Source organism: Neoarius graeffei, chromosome 6 (assembly GCF_027579695.1).
Source record: "Neoarius graeffei isolate fNeoGra1 chromosome 6, fNeoGra1.pri, whole genome shotgun sequence".
Taxonomy (NCBI): domain Eukaryota; kingdom Metazoa; phylum Chordata; class Actinopteri; order Siluriformes; family Ariidae; genus Neoarius; species Neoarius graeffei.
In genome coordinates, this window is record NC_083574.1 from 91,582,420 (window position 1) to 91,604,013 (window position 21,594).

The following is a 21,594-nucleotide window of genomic DNA, read 5'->3' on the forward strand; positions in this document are numbered from 1 at the left end:
AAGAAGAGGAGTGTCTGTGACTAACTCCAATGGTAAGGAGAAAAAGGACTTAGGGTCTGGAAGAGAAGGTAGGGTGCAGGAAGCTACAGATGAAGGGGTGATAGAATGGAAGGTTTAGCGAGTGGATGCATGATGAATGCAATGTGTGATTGGACAGGTGGAAGTACAGTATCTGGACTTCCACTTGGGTCATGAGCAGGTGCATTCCCAAATTGACAAGACAGCAGCAATTGCAACCTGTCTGAGGCCCAAGATAAAAAAGGTCATACAGTTCCTAGGGCTGGCTGGCTCTTATTGTAGGTTCATGCCTGATTATTCAGATGTCACCAGCCCACTAACTGATCTCACTAAAAAAGGGGGCACCAGATCCAGTCCAGTGGATGAAGCCATGCTAACAGGCTTTCACTCAGATAAAAGCTGCACTATGTGGCAGGTCACTGTTACACTCCCCTAAGTTCTCTGTCCATTTTGTTTTGCAGACGAACACATCAAACAGGGAGCTGAAGGCTGTTTTGTCCCGGGTGATGGAGGGGGTGGAGCACCTAGTGCTCTCCACCAGCCGGAAAGTATTGGTGCAAGAGACTAAGCACAGCACCATCAAGAAAGAATGCCAAGCCATTAAGTGGGTGATTCTCACCCTATGGTACGACCAGCTAGGATGCCCATTCACCCTCTGCTCAGCTCATGCCCTGCTCCATTGGCTCAATTGCATGAGGGATGGCAATGCACAGATCACTTGTTGGTAATTGGTTCTTCAGCCCTTTAAGTTTGAGGTGGTCTACAGGCTGGGGGCGCAGATGGCTGTGATGGATTTCCTCTCCCATTGGGGGTGGTGTCAGCTACAGGCCGGATGGTTCCCTGGCCAGAGTCAGGGTGGTCAGGTTATGTGGAGGTGAGGACATTGTTGAGCATCTGTTTGTGAACAGAGAGCAAGGCCAGGGGTGGTGAGTGGCAAAAGTGATCATACCAGAACTGTATTAGACTGATGAGTGGGTGTGTCTCTGTCTCCTCTTTTTCAGTGGCATCAGGAAAGGAGAGAGGGAAGAGATAACTTGCAGAGCAGTGTGTGTGTGTGTGTGTGTGTGTGTGTGTGTGTGTGTGTGTTTTGAGTGTATGATGTTGCGCTGAAACACGAATATCAAAATAAATAAAAACATCTAATGTATCCCACCTGTCTGAATCCTTCAGTGTCCAATTTCCCTGAGCAATGTAAGACACTTATATATAGTTTGTGCATGATTTCTTCTTTACTGCCACTAGAGTAAAAAAGCTGTGCTCTGAATTAGTAAAATTTTGTGAAAATTATATATTAAAACAATAGCCTTAATTTATGGTTTAAATGGCTCAAAAAATGCTGAGGTGGGCCAGTCAGACACTGAGCATGATGCCCCTGGTTTAAAGCCAATGGACTAAAGGGAATAGCTTTAGCCAAAGAACATTTATATACCTCACAGTCAAACTCTGCCCTGAAATGTCCCATGATACATATAATCCTCTTTAACAAATAATATAAATCATTACACCCATTATTGTCCTACAATTGTATGCAAAAATCTGCATTACTTTGGTTGATAAATGCATAACCACTCCCTACACTCCCAATGCATCCAAGCAAGAAGATTATTTAAAGCATTGTGAAGCAGCTTTCTGGCCTTAAGAGTGATGAGAGTCACAAATTCAGCAATGCAGTTCTTTTCCAGTCTGATGCTATTAGTACCAGTTCTGTGGATAACTGTGCTCAACTATGAGGCATGTCAAGCTAACACAGTCAGCTGCAGGCTATGGACTCTTCCTCAGCAACCTGGTATATTTATGAATGGAGACTTTGTAATTGGAGGGATTTTCACTATTCATTACTATACAAAATCAGAACAAATTACCTACACCAGGTTGCCATCACAGCTACAGTGCTCTGGAAGGTTCGTGTGTTGATTGAACAACTCAGAACAAGGGATTTTGTTATGAATATAAAAACATATAATTTAATTAATTTATAGACATCACACTTTAAGTATGTTTTTATTTTTCTGTCATTACTGAATTAATTCTGTGATTATTGTGAAAATGTAAAAATAGCAAGTGCTATTATTTTGTTTTTATATCTTATTGCTTTTATATCTTACTCTGTCTTAACAGCATGGATTTCAGGGAACTGCGCTTTGCCCGTGCTATGGAGTTTACCATCCATGAGATCAACAACAGAACAGATCTCCTCCCAGGGATCACATTAGGATACCAGATACATGATTCATGTTCCACTGTGCCAATGGCAATAAAAATTGCATTTCAGCTTGCGAATGGTTTTGAGTCAGTTTTCAACAATACTGATTCCTGTTCAAAATCTGCAGTTGCTGCAGTAACAGCTGTCATAGGAGATTCTGCTTCAACTCCCTCAATCAGTATAGCTAGAATGCTTGGTCTTTTTAAAATCCCGCAGGTTAAAATAATGGCTCATATTTACTATATTCTGACTCAATTTTTTTGTTGTAGTCTATGCAGTGTTATGTGTGCAAGCAATAACACAGAAATGCACACTTTTATGACTAGTAATGGGGAAAAAAGTTGATTAAAGTTATTTACATTACTTTCTATTTTCTTTTCTTTTCTCTTACACTGTCTGAATTTCAGGTGAGTCACTATGCAACCTGTGCCTGTCTCAGTGAGAAGCGCCAGTATCCTGCCTTCTTTCGGACAATACCTAGTGACCACCACCAAGCAGGTGCACTGGCAAAAATGGTCAAGCATTTTGGTTGGACATGGATTGGAGCAGTGCGCAGTGACACAGACTATGGAAATAATGGAATGGCATCATTCCTAAAGGCTGCGCAAGATGAAGGGATATGTGTGGAATATTCTGAGGTTTATTACCGAACACAGTCACCCAGTAAATTGGAGAGAGTAGCAAATGTGATCCGCAGATCAACAGCCCGGGTTCTAATTGCATTTATGCACACAGGAGACATGAGATTTCTCTTAGAAGAACTGGCACGACAGCCACCACCTCCACTTCAGTGGATTGGGAGTGAAACATGGATCACTGATCCTGACTTTCTGCGGTATGACATGTGTGCTGGTGCAATAGGGTTTGGTGTTCCCAAATCAGTTATTCCTGGCCTTCGAGAGTTCCTTTTAGACCTCACTCCAGCCCAAGCACTAAAATCGCCCCTGTTAACAGAATTTTGGGAAAGCTCATTCAATTGTTATCTTAAAAAGCGAACAGACATTATAGAAGGTGTACGAGAATGTGATGGTAGTGAGGACATTCACACACTCCAGAACCCATACTTAGACACGTCTCAGTTGCGTGTCACTAACATGGTGTACAAAGCAACATATGCCATAGCACGTGCCATTCATGAACTAATCTGCAATGACACACAGTGTGACAAGAATATCAAATTTTCACCATGGCAGGTATAAAACTGCTTCATTGAAAAGCTTTCATATTGTGAGGATGCATAAATATGTGAATATATTAATATATATCTGTACTGATATTAGTATTTATTCAAGTTTATATGAAGTTATTTATTCAACAGTAGCTGTAGTTTCCAAGTAAAACATACTTTCTATATTTAGACATAGTCACACTGTGCCATGGCATTTCATGAAATTCTTTCTGCAGATACTCAGTCAGCTCAAACTAGTGAACTTTACCACGAATAATGGCTTTAAGGTTTCATTTGATTCAAATGGTGACCCTCCAGCTCTCTATGAACTCATAAACTGGCAGTTTAAAAAGGATGGCACTTTGGATTTTGTCACAGTGGGACATTATGACTCATCCAGGACAAGAGGACAGGAGTTTAGAATGAGCAGAAATATCAGCTGGGTTGGAGGACAGACACAGGTACAATTATTGCTCTCTCACCTCACCTCACCTCACCTCACCTCACCTCACCTCACCACACCTCCAGTTCTCACAGAACTGTTAGTAGTCTTTATACAACTGATTCAATTAAGGAAAACAGTAGACTGCAGTTTTGTGGGGTTTACGAAGCTTTTAATTTTAAAATATAATATGAGATTTATGTGTGCCTTTTTGTCTTGGTAGGTACCAGTGTCTGTGTGCAGTGCAAGCTGTCCCCCAGGCACCAGAAAAGCTGTACAGAAGCGAAGGCCTGTTTGCTGTTTTGATTGTATACCATGTGCTGAAGGAGAGATCAGCAACAAGACAGGTTGTGTATCTTTGTGCACATTGTTGTAGACTCTCTCTTTTTTTGTCTTCTCAATCTCAAGCCACACAATTGAGTATATTTCATTGCATGACTGAATATATGCTTGGTTATGGCTCCAGTCTGTCTTCATTTCTGCTTCATATAGTAACAATAGGGTTGTACTAAGCCATGTACTGCAGTAGTCCATCCAAGGACAACCCCATATACACCTCAAATGTTCAGAGTGTAATCAACTTAATAACCCAAAAATCCATCAGTGACATTTTATTTGCATTGGTTTTGCAATACAAAGATAGAAACAATAAAACAAGGAAATTAGGCAAACCTAGTTTTGCAGGACTACCAATGGCTGTATGGCATTTGTAGCACAAGTGTCAGTAGAGGCATGTTCATCACTTAATATTCCTGTTTATTGCTCAATGCCTGCTAGCTAAGAGTAGCAAGATTGGAATTCTGTTAGCTTGAATCCTTGTACATGTGTTTTTCAAGAACTGGACTCAGTCAGTCAGCCCACCAGACAGTCTGGCAAAAAATAAGTGTTAAATATGTCGAATTTATGGTGAGCAAACCAGGGGTAATACTTAAATAAATAAATAAATAAATCTATTTAAAATAATATGAGAAAGTTCAAAAAAGGCAAACTAGACTTTAAAGGATCTCTAACGGTCCAAAAGTAAAATTGCAGTTCGAAATACAATGCTTGTGAATGGATTTGTTGGAGAAATAGTCTTGTTTAACGCTTTACCTTATATGAATTAAAAAGTCCAGTAATATATCTTTATCATGTAATTTTATTTATTTTTAGACTCTTTGGATTGTTTGCGTTGCCCCCCTGAGTTCTGGCCCAACCCCAAGCAAGAGAGCTGCCTCCCCAAACCTGTTGAGTTCCTCTCCTGGGATGATACTCTCAGCATAATCCTAACAGTATTCTCCATTGCTGGGGCTTTCATGGCTGTGTGTGTAGCTGCTGTCTTTTACAAGCACAGGACCTCTCCTATTGTTAGGGCCAACAACTCTGAACTGAGCTTTCTGTTGCTCTTCTCTCTGACTCTGTGTTTCCTCTGCTCACTTACTTTCATTGGACAACCCTCTGAGTGGTCCTGTATGCTGCGCCACACCGCTTTTGGGATCATATTTGTCCTCTGCATCTCTTGTGTACTTGGAAAAACATTAGTCGTGTTAATGGCTTTCAGGGCAACACTTCCAGGTAGTAATGTCATGAAATGGTTTGGGCCTCCACAACAGAGACTCAGTGTTCTTGTATTCACTCTCATACAGGTACTTATTTGTGTGCTTTGGTTGAAAATATCACCTCCTTTCCCCTTCAAAAATCTAAAACATTACAAAGAAAGGATTATCTTGGAATGTGGCTTAGGTTCAGTTATAGGATTCTGGGCTGTGCTGGGATATATAGGATTTTTGGCACTTCTCTGCTTCATTTTGGCTTTTCTGGCACGGAAGTTGCCTGATAACTTTAATGAAGCCAAATTTATCACATTCAGCATGCTCATATTCTGTGCAGTTTGGATCACCTTTATTCCAGCTTATGTCAGCTCTCCTGGAAAATTCACTGTAGCTGTTGAAATATTTGCAATTTTGGCTTCAAGCTTTGGTTTGACTATTTGTATTTTTGCTCCTAAATGTTTCATAATTATTTTTAGGCCAGAGCAGAATACCAAGAAGCACCTAATGGGTAAAGTACCTTCTAAGGCTCTTTGAGATCCTTATTCAAATAGCAAAGGGAACATTATGGTTCAGTACCTTAAACATAACTGTTAAATTATATATTGTGTAAATATGCAAAATGTAAGGGAGTTGATCATTTTTATTATAGACATCCCCATAATGAAAATATTTTTACATAGTTAAACACTTGGTGGGGCGGCACGGTGGTGTAGTGGTTAGCGCTGTCACCTCACAGCAAGAAGGTCCGGGTTTGAGCCCCGTGGCCGGCGAGGGCCTTTCTGTGTGGAGTTTGCATGTTCTCCCCGTGTCCGCGTGGGTTTCCTCCGGGTGTTCCGGTTTCTCCCACAGTCCAAAGACATGCAGGTTAGGTTAACTGGTGACTCTAAATTGACCGTAGGTGTGAGTGTGAATGGTTGTCTGTGTCTATGTGTCAGCCCTGTGATGACCTGGCGACTTGTCCAGGGTGTACCCCGCCTTTCGCCCGTAGTCAGCTGGGATAGGCTCCAGCTTGCCTGCGACCCTGTAGAACAGGATAAAGTGGCTACAGATAATGAGATGAGATTTGAGATTTGTAAACACTTGGTGGCAAATTTAAACCACTTACTGGCAAGTGGGGAAATTTGGGACCAGGGAGACTTGGGACATTTTCTATTCTAATAAATTAATTTCAACCAGTCAGGTTTTAGATTACATCAGACGTGAAATGTTGCCCCTTCGAGTAACCTTCTTCCTTTGGAGCCACAAAGCTGGACACTGCAGCAAGGTCTTTGCAGTTAAATATTTTTGTTAACCAAAACCTATCTTTTCTACTTCACAATCCACCTCCATTCTGTGGATGATAAATGCTGTTGAATTCAGGATTTGTTAGAAATGAAAGTATGTAGTCTAAAGTTACCACATATAGTATTTTTTATGCAACTTAAATTCTGGGAAACATTTCAGAATTTTTTTCAAAATGGCCAGATGGGGAGAGTTTGGACAGTTCATGTTACAGGGTTTTTTTTGTGGTTTTGAAATATAAAATTGTTTAAAAAATGTTGTTAAAAATATGGGCGTGTATACCTGCGTGGATTAAGCTAATTTCTTTCCTTCTTGAGAATGGAACAGTTTTGTCTCATCCAGTTTGGGTAAACTGACATTTTTCTATAGCTGTACCAGCATTGTATGTTCATACAGTTCATATCTTCCATCTTTTGATAATAAATAAACAATAAAATATGTAGGCGTGGGTATTTTATTTTTGCTCCATGTCTCCCCACTATGCCCCAAGTCTCCAAACATAATGTCTAATATCTTCCTGTCAAAAATAATGACAGAAAAATGTGAAGCCTGAAAGCCAGTATATGTGACAAGCTGAGAAACTCATGCTGTGGCAAGAGGGTATAGTGAATTCTTTCTCATGCAATAAGAATTTCACACAATCTACAAAAGAGGAAAGCTTATCCCAAGTCTCCCCACTTTCCTCTACCCAACCTCTCACCCAAAGACATCTGGGATTGGTGACAGCTTCCCCTGTAACCCTGACAGATAAGCGGAATAGATAATGGATTGATTTGCATTTAAAAATGCATCAGTGGCCTCAGGTACAGTGTAAAAATAAATGAATACGTTTTATAAGAAAACTGGCTAAGTTTTTTTTCAACTATCTTGGCAAATCAGCCACACATTTTCTGGGGACTTTGACGTCACACTTTCTTCTGTTTTTGCAAATAACTCCTGACAGCCTTATTTATTTATTTATTTATTTATTTAAAAAGTTGCCTTTATGTAGTATGCCACTTTCTTTACTTATATATAAATATTTTTCAGTTATTATTATTATTATTATTATTATTATTATTAGCCCTGTGATGACCTGGCGACTTGTCCAGGGTGTACCCCGCCTTTCGCCTGTAGTCAGCTGGGATAGGCTCCAGCTTGCCTGCGACCCTGTTGAACAGGATAAAGCGGCTAGAGATGATGAGATGAGATTAGCCCTGTGATGACCTGGCGACTTGTCCAGGATGTACCCCGCCTTTCGCCCGTAGTCAGCTGGGATAGGCTCCAGCTTGCCTGCAACCCTGTAGTACAGGATAAAGCAGCTAGAGATAATGAGATGAGATTATTATTATTATTATTAGCCCTGTGATGACCTGGCGACTTGTCCAGGGTGTACCCCGCCTTTCGCCCGTAGTCAGCTGGGATAGGCTCCAGCTTGCCTGCGACCCTGTAGAACAGGATAAAGCGGCTAGAGATAATGAGATGAGAGGTTATTATTTATTTATTTATTTATTTATTTATATAATACTTGGGAAGATTAAACATGTTTTGACCTAATAATACTTAGATGTTTATTTTATTATATGTCTAAGACTTATAATATATGTATGTATGTATGTATGTATGTATGTATAGACAGGAAAAAAGACAGAAAGACCCTAATTACTTCTGAATAAGGAATAAGCACACCCCTTTGTAACCAATCACACCTACACCAAAAAATGGAGCATCACAGCAAGAAGGCTATTTAAAGAAATGTGACCAACCATCGTATCCTTCAGAGTGTTGTGTGCCACTGATTGTGCCATGCAGCTCATTTTTAGTCTGATACCTTTTGTGTCAATTATTTGGATAACTGTGCCCAGACCTGCAGTATGTAAAGCCAACCTGAATAGCTGCAGACTGTGGACTGATCCTCAGCTACCTGGCATTTTTATGAATGGTGACTTCGTGATTGGAGGGATTTTCTCCATTCATTACTACACGAAATCAGAGCAGAACACTTACACCTGGCAGCCATCACAGCTGCAGTGCTCTGGAAGGTCTGGACTGAACAAAAATTGGTTAAATTATAATTTGTAAACATTTCAGAAGACACCCTAAGTATTAAGTAAAGCAAGATAGACTATTATTTTTGTTTAAGGCTATTTTTATATCTTACTGCATCCTAACAGCATGGATTTCAGAGAACTGCGCTTTGCCCGTGCTATGGAGTTTACCATCCATGAGATCAACAACAGAACAGATCTCCTACCAGGCATCACATTAGGATACCGGATACATGATTCATGCTCTTCTGTGCCGATGTCAATAAAAGTTGCATTTCAGTTTGCAAATGGTGTGGAGTCAGTGTTTAATGACACAGATATCTGTTCAAAATCTGCAGCTGTACCTGCTATCGTAGGTGAATCTGCATCCACCCCATCAATAAGCATGGCTAGAATGCTTGGGCTTTTTGGAATTCCACAGGTGAACATTTCAGGGTACTCTATTTTCTGCAATATATACTTAAAAAATATATCGTTTTATTTATGCGCTGTCTAATATTTTATACGTTTTATATTACAACTACCATAGGAAAATAAGTTTTAAAATAGTCTAGATTATTGATGTAACTACACGGTTGAATTATACTGTTTACACTTTTTGAATTCCAGGTGAGTCACTATGCAACCTGCGCATGTCTGAGTGATAAGCATCAGTACCCTGCCTTCTTTAGAACCATACCAAGTGACCAACACCAAGCAGCCGCACTGGCAAGAATGGTCAAGCATTTTGGTTGGACATGGATTGGAGCAGTGCGCAGCGACTCAGATTATGGAAATTATGGAATGGCATCATTCCTAAAGGCTGCGCAAACGGAGGGGATATGTGTGGAATACAACGAGGCCTACTATAGGACACAGCCGCGCAGTAAACTAGAGAGAGTGGCAAACGTAATCCGCAGATCAACAGCCCGGGTTATAGTAGCATTTATTGCATCTGGTGACATGAGATTTCTCTTAGAGGAACTGGCGCGACAACCAATGCCTCCACTTCAGTGGATTGGAAGCGAAACATGGATTATAGAGCCCGAGTTGTTGCGCTTTAACATGTGTGCCGGTGCAATAGGGTTTGGGATTCCCCGGTCAGTTATCCCAGGGTTTCGAGAGTTTCTGTTAAACCTGACGCCCACTGAAGCATTGAAATCGCCTCTGTTAACAGAATTTTGGGAAACTTCGTTCACCTGTAACCTTAAAGGGCGAACAGATATCACTGAGAGCGTACGGCAATGTGACGGCACTGAGGACATTCGTGCGCTCCGGAACGCGTATACGGACACGTCTCAGTTGCGCGTCACTAATATGGTGTACAAAGCAACATATGCCATAGCACATGCCATCCACGGATTAATATGTAATTACACCCAATGCGACAAGAATATTAAATTTTCACCATGGCAGGTATAAAACATATTACATCTATTTATAATAAGTTAAGCCAGTTGTTCTCACCTTTATGTTTCCCTTTAGTTAAAGCATTATCAAAGTTAACATTTTTATTATTGAGTTAGTGTGTGTGTGTGTGTGTGTGTGTGTGTGTGTGTGTGTGTGTGAGAGAGAGAGAGAGAGAGAGAGAGAGAGAGGTTCCTTCAATTTAATCCAAATATACTGTATATACATATATAAAATAAAGTATGCGTAATGTCGACTTTGACCTAATGTATTCTGCTGGCAGAAAGCTCAGCGATAGAATGTCTGTAATAAATAAATGAAATATGGTCCATCTTATGTATTTTTGAAAATTTAATCCTGACTTGAAACTACAGAACCATTGATGAAATTATGTCTACCACTGTAGATACATAATCAGCTCAAGAGAGTGAACTTCATGACAAGAAATGGATTTCAGGTCTGGTTTGATTCCAGTGGAGATCCTCCAGCTTCCTATGAACTGATAAACTGGCAGTTTGGTGAAGATGGCACATTGGATTTCATAACAGTGGGCCATTATGATTCATCTAAACCAAGAGGACAGGAGTTCAGAATGAGCAGAAATATCAGTTGGGTTGGCGCACAGACGGAGGTGCAGTCTAACTGTCTTTACTACATTACAAAACAGGATTGCAAAAATTGATACATTTTTGGATATGTGTTTTTGGTCATGCAGTTCTCCTATTTGTCTAATGAGCTCTATACATGTACATACTTTTTAATAGGTACCAGAGTCTGTGTGCAGTGAGAGTTGTCCTCCAGGCACTAGGAAAGCTGTGCAGAAGGGAAGGCCTGTCTGCTGCTATGATTGTATTCCATGTGCTGAAGGAGAGATTAGTAACAAGACAGGTTATAAATACAGAGTATATGAAATTGTACACTATATGGCCAAATGTATGGGGACATCTGACCATCATGCCTGTAGGTGGTTCTTCAGTAAACTGTTGGTATAAATTTTGAAGCACACAATTGCATTACATTACATTACATTACATGGCATTTCACTCTTATCGAGAATGATGTAGAACAAGTGCAAAGTCAGGTACATGAAGTGTACCAACCATACAAAGTACAACTAAATACAGAAAAATAACTCAAACGGCTAATCCCAGGCTAGACAGTACACAGCCTGGGTTGGTCTAGACCGATATGCAATCAGTGCACAGTCAGTTTTCGAATTAATCTCAGAATGGTTCAGTTGGGTTGAGGTCAGGGCACTGTGCAGGCCACTCCAGTTTTTCCACATCAACTTTGGCAAACCATCTCTTTGTATGTCTCAAATGTCTGTGTGTGCTGTAGCATTAAAACATTTTCTTCATTGGAACTAAGAGGTCCAAACATGTTTGCATTAAAATGCCCCTGTGCTCAAAGTGAGGTCCGTAAAGAGATGGTTTGCCAAGGTTGATGTGACAAGAATTGGGGTGGCTTGCACAGTGCCCTGTCCTGAACTCCACTGAAACATTCAGAAATGAATTGGAACACTAACTGTGCATCAGGCAACCTCACCCAACATCGCTGTCTGACTTTACAAATGCTTTTGTGGCTGAATGGACACAAATCACAACAGGCACACTTCTAAATCTACTGGAAACCCTTTCCAGAATAATGGAGGTTATATTAACAAGAAAGGGGGATTAATTTTGTCGTGCGTTGTTCAATAAGCACATACGGTATGGCTGTGATTGGTCAGGTGCCCACATATGTCATTGTCTATTCCTGCTGAAGAGTTTGATCTACATGAAGACTATACAACAGATACAATAGAACTTGCTGACAGCACTCATAGCCTTGATTCATTATTCCCTTGTGCTACTGTAATGTAAACTATCGTGTGTGGCCAATAAGGCTTCATATATTAAACCATTGTGATTTTGCTCTTTAGATTCACTGGATTGTTTGCGCTGCTCTCCTGAGTTTTGGCCCAACACCAAGCAAGACATCTGCCTCCCAAAGCCTGTTGAGTTCCTGTCCTGGGATGACACTCTCAGCATCATCCTAACAGTATTCTCCATTGCTGGGGCCTTCCTGGCTGTGTGTGTGGCTGCTGTCTTTTACAAACACAGGACCTCTCCTATAGTCAGGGCCAACAACTCTGAGCTGAGCTTTCTGTTGCTTTTTTCATTGACTTTGTGTTTCCTTTGTTCACTTACTTTCATTGGTCAGCCCTCTGACTGGTCCTGTATGCTACGCCATACAGCGTTTGGAATCACATTTGTGCTCTGCATTTCTTGTGTTCTGGGGAAAACATTAGTTGTGCTTATGGCCTTCAGGGCTACACTTCCTGGTAGTAACATAATGAAATGGTTTGGACCTCCACAACAAAGACTCAGTGTTCTTGCCTTCACTCTTATACAGGTCCTTATTTGTGTGCTTTGGTTAACAATATCGCCTCCTTTCCCCTTCAAAAACATAAAACAGTACAAGGAAAGAATTATCTTGGAATGTGGCTTAGGTTCTACCATAGGTTTCTGGGCTGTACTGGGATATATTGGACTTTTGGCTCTTTTATGTTTTATTTTGGCTTTTCTGGCTCGGAAGTTGCCAGATAATTTTAATGAAGCTAAATTTATCACATTCAGCATGCTCATATTCTGTGCAGTTTGGATCACCTTTATTCCAGCCTATGTCAGCTCTCCTGGAAAATTCACTGTAGCTGTTGAAATCTTTGCAATTTTGGCATCAAGTTTCGGTTTGATTATTTGTATTTTTGCTCCCAAATGTTTTATAATTGTATTTAGGCCAGATCAGAATACCAAAAAGCACCTTATGGGTAAAGTACCCTCTAAGGCACTTTAAGAGCCACAGGGGGAAAAGAAAAAGAAAAAACCCAAAGGTCCAGCCATTTTTCACAGTTTATGATATGCATACTTTCCAAAGCCCACCAATATTCTTTTTGGATTTTTTATAAATTAAACTAATTTATATATATATATATATATATATATATATATATATATATATATATATATATGAGTTTAATTTATAAAAAAAAATCTCAAGTCTCAGAACTGTACAGTCAAAGAATAAATGTGATTATGCTTGCATTAGCCTCTGCATTATGTTATCAGGATAGTTTATATTTTAATATGCATAGGGTCAGCTTTATTAATGTTTTTACATCCACACCATTCATGAATTCCTGCTGAATTTAAGTGGAATTTTGATATCCACAAACAGTTCATAATCTCTGGTTCTAATGAATATTCATTTCAATGTATGCCCTCTTTGCATTTGCAATTAAATATTCATGGGTACATTCCTGTTTATAAACAGTAATTAATTTGGAATGACCAATATTTGAAAGCATATCCAACTGTAAGCTGCCGATGTATATACCAGGTCATTAAATGCATGAAACATTTTGCATGCATTTGTGCAGATATGGTAACATTGTCAATACCCCCACCCCACCCACCCACCAATTCTTTACAACAATTTCTGACTCTGTTTTTCATAAAGCTGTCAAAAAAAATTTAAATAGAAAAATAGGCTGTTTGTTCATGAGTTAGTCATTTCATTTCACAAAATAAACTTTATTTTACATCAGTTTGCAATGACTAGACATGAATATCATTGTAACTGAAGGCATACTATTGTATTGTATTATATTGGATTGGAAATTCCAATACAGTGAAATCAGAAAAACGTAAATATTTTATTTTGATATTTTTTCCAGTCATCCCTTTGTAGTATTAAGTTCAGGCCAACTCAGAATAATGTACCATTTAGGAATAATTATACAGAAAAGCAAGCCAAAAGTGTAGGTCACACGGGCGATTGCTGTAAGACAACGAGGGAGGCTCAGCATCCTCTAAAAATGACGAACATCGTGTACCGGTAGGATGAATTGCGCTAGGCTTATGTTATAGCCGACCTTATAACATTGCTATTTCAGATCCAAAATCATAGAAATATATGTGCTCAACCCACTACAGTGCAAAATCATTCCGTTATAACTTTCCCCAGTTCGCCTAATGTGTGCGTGAGTTTTTCCCCCTCGTGACAGCGCGATGCAGCCCAGCCTCAGTGGATTGGGAGCTTGTGCTTGTCAATCTCAAAATGCAAGACGATTATTGGACAAATACTGCGAAAATGCCCGCCCACGGAGTCTCACGGACTCCCAGCCTCAATGGACTTCAACGGCATTTGGGAGCTATGCGCTTTTCAATCTCAAAATGCAAGACGGTTATTGGACAAATACTGCGAAAATGCTCGCCCACGGACTCCGAGCCTCACATGGGAGGGACATGGCAGTTTCCACGAGGAGACTGGTGATTGGTGAAAGCGGCCGGATATTTTTTTTGATTGACAGCTCGTTTCAAATATAGACAGGCAGCGGTACAGTGTTGCCAGATTGGGTGGTTTCCCGCCCAATTGGGCGGTTTTAAGTGCATTTTGGCGGGTTTTGAACATATTTTGGGCTGGATAATGTCAGTAGTATCTGGCAACATCAGTTCAGTCCCATGCGGATTCGCAAGTGCTGTGGTGTATTGTAAGAGATCAGCTTACATTTCGATTTCATTCATTACATACGGTTTCTACCAGCTTTTTTAGTTTGTATATATTTTCATTGTAAATAAAGTGTAAATATAGTGTTGTCAAGTTTGCTATCTTAGTTCCAGAAATTTCGTTTATTTGAGTGACTGAACTTGAACTTGAGGGGGCTAGTCAGCTAGCAAGAAAGCTGCGCACAGATGCCAAGCATTGTTGATTTAATTTTGGCGAAGCCATTTGCCAGTCTTCCTTTCGAGGAAAAAATAAAATTAAAGAGCAGGGTAGACCAACGCCTCAAATTGACTTGGTGAAAAAGGTAGGGAATAATACTCGTTCCTTTCAGCTCTCCTGGTACGAGAAAGTGAATTGGCTAACAGCAAGTGACCCACATCAACAACAGTAAATAGGCTACTTTAGTAATATGTCATGGATGGACCAAAAATATAGAATCTATTTAAAATGTTTATGCTGAGTATATTATATTGGAATATATATTTTTCTGGATATGAATTAAACACAGCTACAATTTGGAAAACATTTTTAAACAAAAACACACCCGAGAACATTTCACACTACAGACCTGGATTAAAAGTGAAGGGTTATCAAAATTGTCAATAAAACATTTCTCAGTCAAAATAAGTAAAATATAGGGAAAGTGTCATTGAATGAAATGTGTGGCACCCAGCTCTACTGCTGAGGTTCCTGACAAAGAGCTGCTTTCAATAATGATCAATTTTTAAACAACATGCCACAATTTTAAAATATAAAATGTTAAAATATACCCCCCCAACACCACCATCATGTATATTGGACAGTAGGCTAATGGGCCAAAATAACCTGTTATTTCACATTTTGTGATGCTGCCAATAATCAGCCAGATCAGAGGCAAGAGTATGGGCAAAATTGATGTTTTTTCTTTTAAAATCTGGAAATATCGTAACCGACCAGCCTCCCCTGTTTGAAAGACTACTAGCCACCACTGGTAGGTCAGGATGGTGACTATCTCCATAGCTACTGTCTGTTTCCCTGAGGTGTTGTTATATGAAGGTGTGAATGAGTTGCAAACAGCATTTAAAAAAATAAATAAAAATAAATAAATATCATAACGAATGTGATTAGCTTTGCCTCATTAAATGTACCTGGAAGATTCTGACCTAAAAAAGGCCAGAACAAAGCAAACTTAGGAGAGGAGGTCAATATAGCCAAGCACCAAATAGAAGCCAAGAGGCCATCCATCATTACACTCATGATGATCCTTCTGCCCTGGTAAGATGTGTTCTTAAAAGGGTAAAGGGGTGCTAATGCCAACTAGCTAATGCAGAGTATAGCTTGGCCTGCAGTGCAACTAATAATAAATGCTTTTTGATGAGGAGGGCCAAATCATTAGAAGACATGGCTTTTGAGTGGAGTGAGCTTGTACACCTCAGGGGCTTAACACCACAAAATAATCTTCTGGATTTTGCATTTACAACTATGAAAATTCTCTGGAGAAGCTCACAGAGGCAACCATCTGTTGTCTTCCTATATCAAAGTTTTGCTGAGGTGAAGAATTAATGGGAAACATGGCAGCACACTCGCGTGACTTCGGAGATGTTGCTTTTGATTGGAATGAGCTCCTACACCTCAGGGGCTTAACACCTCAAAGTAATCTTCTGGACTTTGTATGTGTACCTACACAATTTCTCTAAAGAAGCTCACCAAGGGAATCAGCAGCTGTGTTCCTGTATCAAACATCAAGGCTGAGAGGTCATGGGAGATGCTGCCAGCTTGCATAATTCAGAGACTTGGATTTTGATAAGCACGTCCCAGCATACTTCTCTCCAATGTGCACTCACTTAGTAACAAAATGAATGAATTGAAACTGCTGGTAAGAACCACAAAGAACTTTTCAACTACATCTGCTTTATGCTTAAGAGACATTGTTTAATTAAACTACTCCCCATGTTGTGGTGGAGCTATCCAGCTTTTCACTGCACAGAGCAGACCATGACCCCACTCTCAGTCAGAAAACCAAATGCAGAGGTAGGTTCTCCATAGCATCCTCTGATGAAAAAATTAGGACACATTGTAAGTGTTGTTTCCTGGAGTCATTGGGTGTTTCGGGTCTTACAGCAGACATCCTCTTCCAGGCAACCTGACCAAGGCTGATCAGACATCGGCCTGTGTCTTAGTGGCATTCTTCTGGCCCCATTGCCCCCCCCCCCCACTTCAACTAGAGCCATCTGGATGCTCTCACTACTGCCTCCATATTGTTACCAATGGCTCTTCTTTTGCTGGCACCAGTTATGTCCAGGGTTCCATAAGCCTTGTGCAGGGATTGATCAGCAAATCCCCTACAGCCCACCTCCACTGGCTTACAACTGGTCCACCATCCAGTCCTCTAACAATCCTCCACCAGCTCCTGGTATCTCACCCACTTCCTCTCTTGAGCCTCCTCCATCCTGTCTTCCCAGGGTACCATCAGCTCCAGCAGTATCAGCTGCTTTGTGGCCTCTGAGGTCTCAATGTGGACTGGGTGATGCATGGTGAAATTTTCAGCTGCCTCTCCAGGTCAACCATCATCCTCCACTCTGGGGCTGTGGAGAGCAAACCTACAGAGCAGTCTTTTGGTGTTCTCTTCAGCACCTGTCCCTCCCTTCCTACATCCACAAAGTGGATACCCTTGGCTGCAGCATGGGTGTATTTGCTACCCTTGATCCCCTTGCTGATTGCCTCAGTGTTGGACTTGAAGACCTGGTATTGTCTCTGGTGATACCAGCTTTCACTCACTGCCTTGGAGCAGCTGCTCAGGATGTGCTCAAGGGTTCCTGTTTTAGAACACAGGGGACATGCAGGTGTTTCTACTTGAACAGGTTGGATAGGCTCGGAAAGATGTTGTAGACACCCTATATCAAGAATTCAATTCTCTGGGGGTTCCACTTCCAGATATCCTTCCAGGTGACACTCCATTCCATTCCCTGTTCCCACTTCATCCAGACACCTTGCTTCCACATGGCCACTGCTCTGCTGGTTTGTTCTTCTTCCACTGAAGCTCATATCTCCTTCTGCACCTGCTTTCCCCTCTCCTTCCCACTAGCAGAGTTGAATGAGGACTTTGGTAGGCTCCCAAGGCCTGTTCTGCCCTGCACCACACTCCCAAAGATGGCCTTGTGCTTCAGCCGATTTTCTGCCTGCTGGACTACTTCTACTGCCCTCCACTTCCTCCCCATCCTCACAACAATCCCTGCACCAGACACTTTGGTGTCTCTGGATTCCATGTATTGTAGGTGTTCCCATGCATGTGCCACAATGAGTTCATCCCTGACTGAGCTGCATGGGAGCCTGAGGTTGTTGCTGTTCCCATTTTGTGTGATGCTGTTCAGGCTGCATGGCAGACCCAGCCATCTGTGTAGATCGCTGCTTACCTTGTGCTGCAAGTATTCCACAATGGTCATGGAGACTTCTTAGATAAGCAGAGGCCAGAGGATTCTTGGAAGGATTCCATGTTGGTAGACCCAAGCCTTAAAGGGATAGTTCGGGATTTTTGACATGAATCTGTATGGCATCCCCATCAATAGTGTCGTGCAAACACACTGACTTACCCCTGACAGCATCCTGTGAGTCCGGTTCTTGTCCAGTTTTGGTCCAGATGAAAGTAGTCCGGCAAGTTTGTTGGGGTCACGAAAGTAAAACGTTTTTCGTCTCAAAACAGTATGTGTTCAAAAGAGTGATATATTTGCATCACAAAACCGTTGTCAAATAAAAAGTCAGACCTCGAAATCGCTTGGCACTATTTTCTCTCCCTTCTTATCACTGCGCGCTGCCACCAGGTGACAGCGAAACGCAGACCCACTAAGCTGGTGGGAGACCAAGGCTGCACTCTATCCACGGCTTACACACGTGATGGCACGGAGGATGTGTATAGTGGCAACATCTGTCCCCCCAGAGAGGATCTTTTCAAAAGCAGGACAGATTATAACAGAGGAGAAATAGAATCATAATTAACTAGTTAATTGCAGCAATTAAAGGAATAGGTACAGTTGAACTCAAAATTATTAGCCCCCCTTCTGGAATTGAACATAATTCTTGATTTCTCCATGAAAATGACCATTGACAACAAATGTTTTTATTCTTGAAATAAATGCACTATGAAGACATTGTCCAACAAGTTTCATTACGATATCTTATTATCACACTGAGTTTCAACCAAAAACAGCAAAAGTGAGATGTTCAAAATTATTAGCCCCCTGACCATTAGTAGTCAATTGTGTACCCTTTTTGACCCACAACTGACAACAACCTCTTGGAATAGTTTTTCACTAGGTTGGCACAGGTCTCCTGAGGAATTTTGGCCCATTCCTCCATTGCAAACTGTTCCAACTGGCCCAAATTGGATGGTTTTCGTGCATGGACGTTCTTTTTCAGCACTTGCCACAGGTTTTCTATTGGATTGAGATCTGGGCTCTGTGCAGGCCACTGTATGACGTTGGTCTTGGTATCCTTGAAGTATTGCTGGACTATTTTAGATGTATGCTTTGGGTCGTTATCTTGCTGGAAGACCCAACGACGACCTAAGCGCAAAGTGAGAGCAGACTTCTGCATGTTTTCCTTCAGTATTTTTAGGTAATCTTCCTTTTTCATGGTGCCATGCACCCGAACCAGACTGCCTGTACCTGAGGCTGCAAAACAGCCCCACAGCATGATGCTGCCCAACGACGTTTAACTGTGGGAACTGTGTTCACAGGGTTGAGGCCTCTCCCTTTCTTCGCCATACATAGGCAATGTCCATATGCCCAAACAGCTCCAATTTCGTCTCATCTGACCAAAGCACAGACTTCCAAAACTCATCTTTCTTCTTCAAGTACTCACAGGCAAACTTTAGTTGGGCTTTGATGTGACGATGTTTTAGTAAGGGGGTTCTTCTGGGACGATAGCCCCGAAGCCCATTCCGATGAAGAGCCCTCACAACAGTGTGCCTTGACACACAAACTCCAGAAGAGGCCAGGTCAGCAACAATTTCCTTTGCAGATGTACGGGGCTCTTTACGGACATCTCTGACAATTTTTCTTTCCAGAGTTCTTGAGATCTTACACTTGCGTCCACGACCAGGTTTGTTCTTGACCGAATTTGTCTCCTTGTACTTGGCAATGATGCACCAAACTGCAGTTCTGGAGACTGTAAACCTCTTCGAAATGGCAGTGTAGCCTTGGCCCTTGTCATGAGCCTCCACAATCTTTTGTCGGAGTTCAAGACTTATTTCTTTAGTCTTCGGCATTGTGACAAATAGTAATCCTCCTCCTCATTCATTCAAATGCCCTGTTCCTTGGAGTCCTTTTAAACTGTTGAATGGAGCCAATTGACTACAGGTGTTGCTAGGAAGCCAACTGATTGCACAGGTGTTGTTTAAAAGCTGATTGGTTAATTAACTGTGTTTTAAAAGCAAGAATCCACATGGGGGCTAATATTTTTGACCAACTCATTTTTACCATATTTCATATAAAGACAGCCTAAAACTAAGTTCATATTCCAAAATGCACCACAAACATATGAATAGTACTGGTGATTCTTTGTGTATATCAATTTTTATCAATGCTTTAAACATTTGGAGGATATTTGGGAAAATGTTCCAAAATTTAAGGGGGGCTAATAATTTTGAGTTCAACTGTAGGAAAAGGAAGGCGCAAAGACACCGCGCAGCGCCTGAAAACGGGTTTTCAGGCGCTGCACACCCGTTTTCAGGCGCTGCGCACCCGTTTTCAGGCGCTGCGCGGTGTCTTTGCGCCTGCAGCGGTGCTTTGCCTGTGCTGTGGCTGAAAATAGTTCCAGATATAAATTGGTCTAGTAAATCCCTTCGTGTTAATTTGCATTGATATGTGTACTTGATGTGACTGTACAAGTCATGAGAAATAATTATAAACAATCTTGAGTTATTTAATTCACTTTTGTAACGACAATGCTAGCTGGACACGCCTGATTACAGTGACTACGCTAAGCTAAGCTAACCGGGGCGTTTATAGATCAGGACAATGGCTGGGTCGGCTACAAAACACTTTGGCTCACTCATCCAACTCTAGGGACTGCAGGGACTGACTCAATTTCATCTGGGGGTGGCGTTTTCCTTTAAATCAAAAATAAAATCTCAGGAGCCGAAAGAGCCGGCTCCTTATAGTAAGAAGAGCCAAAAGAGCCGGCTCCCAAAAAAGAGACGAAATTCCCATCACTAGTAAACAATGAATGAAACAGACGTGGCTGTCACCTGGTGGCAGCGCGCAGTGATACCGAGGGAGAGAAAATAGTGCCAAGCGATTTCGAGGTCTGACTTTTTATTTGACAACGGTTTTGTGATGCAAATATATCACTCTTTTGAACACATACTGTTTTGAGATGAAAAACGTTTTACTTTCGTGACCCCAACAAACTTGCCGGACTACTTTCGTCTGGACCAAAACTGGACAAGAATTGGACTCACAGGATGCTGTCAGGGGTAAGTCAGTGTGTTTGCACGACACTATTGATGGGGATGCCATACAGATTCATGTCAAAAATCCCGAACTATCCTTTTAAATCTTCAAGGGAGTCCAGACTTGTCCACTGCTCTTAACCAGCCTTCCAGGTCAGCACTGGTTGCTTTGATGGAATCTGTGTCCTTCAGGCTGCAGTTGAAGACCTTCCCAAGGCTCTTCACTGTTTTTTTTTTTTTCTGTGACTGTTGGAATCTGTACTTCTCCTGGCCTGAAGCAGAACTTGTCTGTGATCTTCCCTCTTTTCAGAACTAAGGACCTGGACATTGCAGGTTTGAAACTCATGCATGACCATGACATGAGTTTCTCTAAGCCCTGGAGGATCCACTTGGCACCTGGAACAGTTGTTGTTGTCACTGTGAGATCATCCATGAAGGCTCTTATAGGAGACTGCCTTACTCCTGACTTGCTGAGAGGGCCCTGGCATCCCCTTTCTTACAAAGCCCCACAGTTATGGAACAGCCTTCCAAGTAGTGTTTGGGAATCAGACACAGTCTCAGCATT

The 21,594-nt window shown here is 41.3% G+C and overlaps 2 protein-coding genes across 2 annotated transcripts; both read left to right on the top strand.

The window, feature by feature from the left end:
- The first annotated feature begins 1,725 nt into the window (after positions 1–1,725).
- Positions 1,726–5,897, top strand: LOC132887561 (extracellular calcium-sensing receptor-like). The gene is made up of 6 exons (XM_060923028.1): positions 1,726–1,919; positions 2,137–2,437; positions 2,629–3,414; positions 3,626–3,850; positions 4,055–4,178; positions 4,984–5,897. The coding sequence occupies exons 1-6, from the start codon at positions 1,813–1,815 to the stop codon at positions 5,895–5,897; spliced, it is 2,457 nt and encodes an 818-aa protein (XP_060779011.1). The 5' UTR covers positions 1,726–1,812.
- Positions 5,898–8,471: 2,574 nt separating this feature from the next.
- Positions 8,472–12,892, top strand: LOC132887562 (extracellular calcium-sensing receptor-like). The gene is made up of 6 exons (XM_060923029.1): positions 8,472–8,665; positions 8,798–9,092; positions 9,281–10,066; positions 10,464–10,688; positions 10,822–10,945; positions 11,979–12,892. The coding sequence occupies exons 1-6, from the start codon at positions 8,559–8,561 to the stop codon at positions 12,890–12,892; spliced, it is 2,451 nt and encodes an 816-aa protein (XP_060779012.1). The 5' UTR covers positions 8,472–8,558.
- Positions 12,893–21,594: the final 8,702 nt, after the last annotated feature.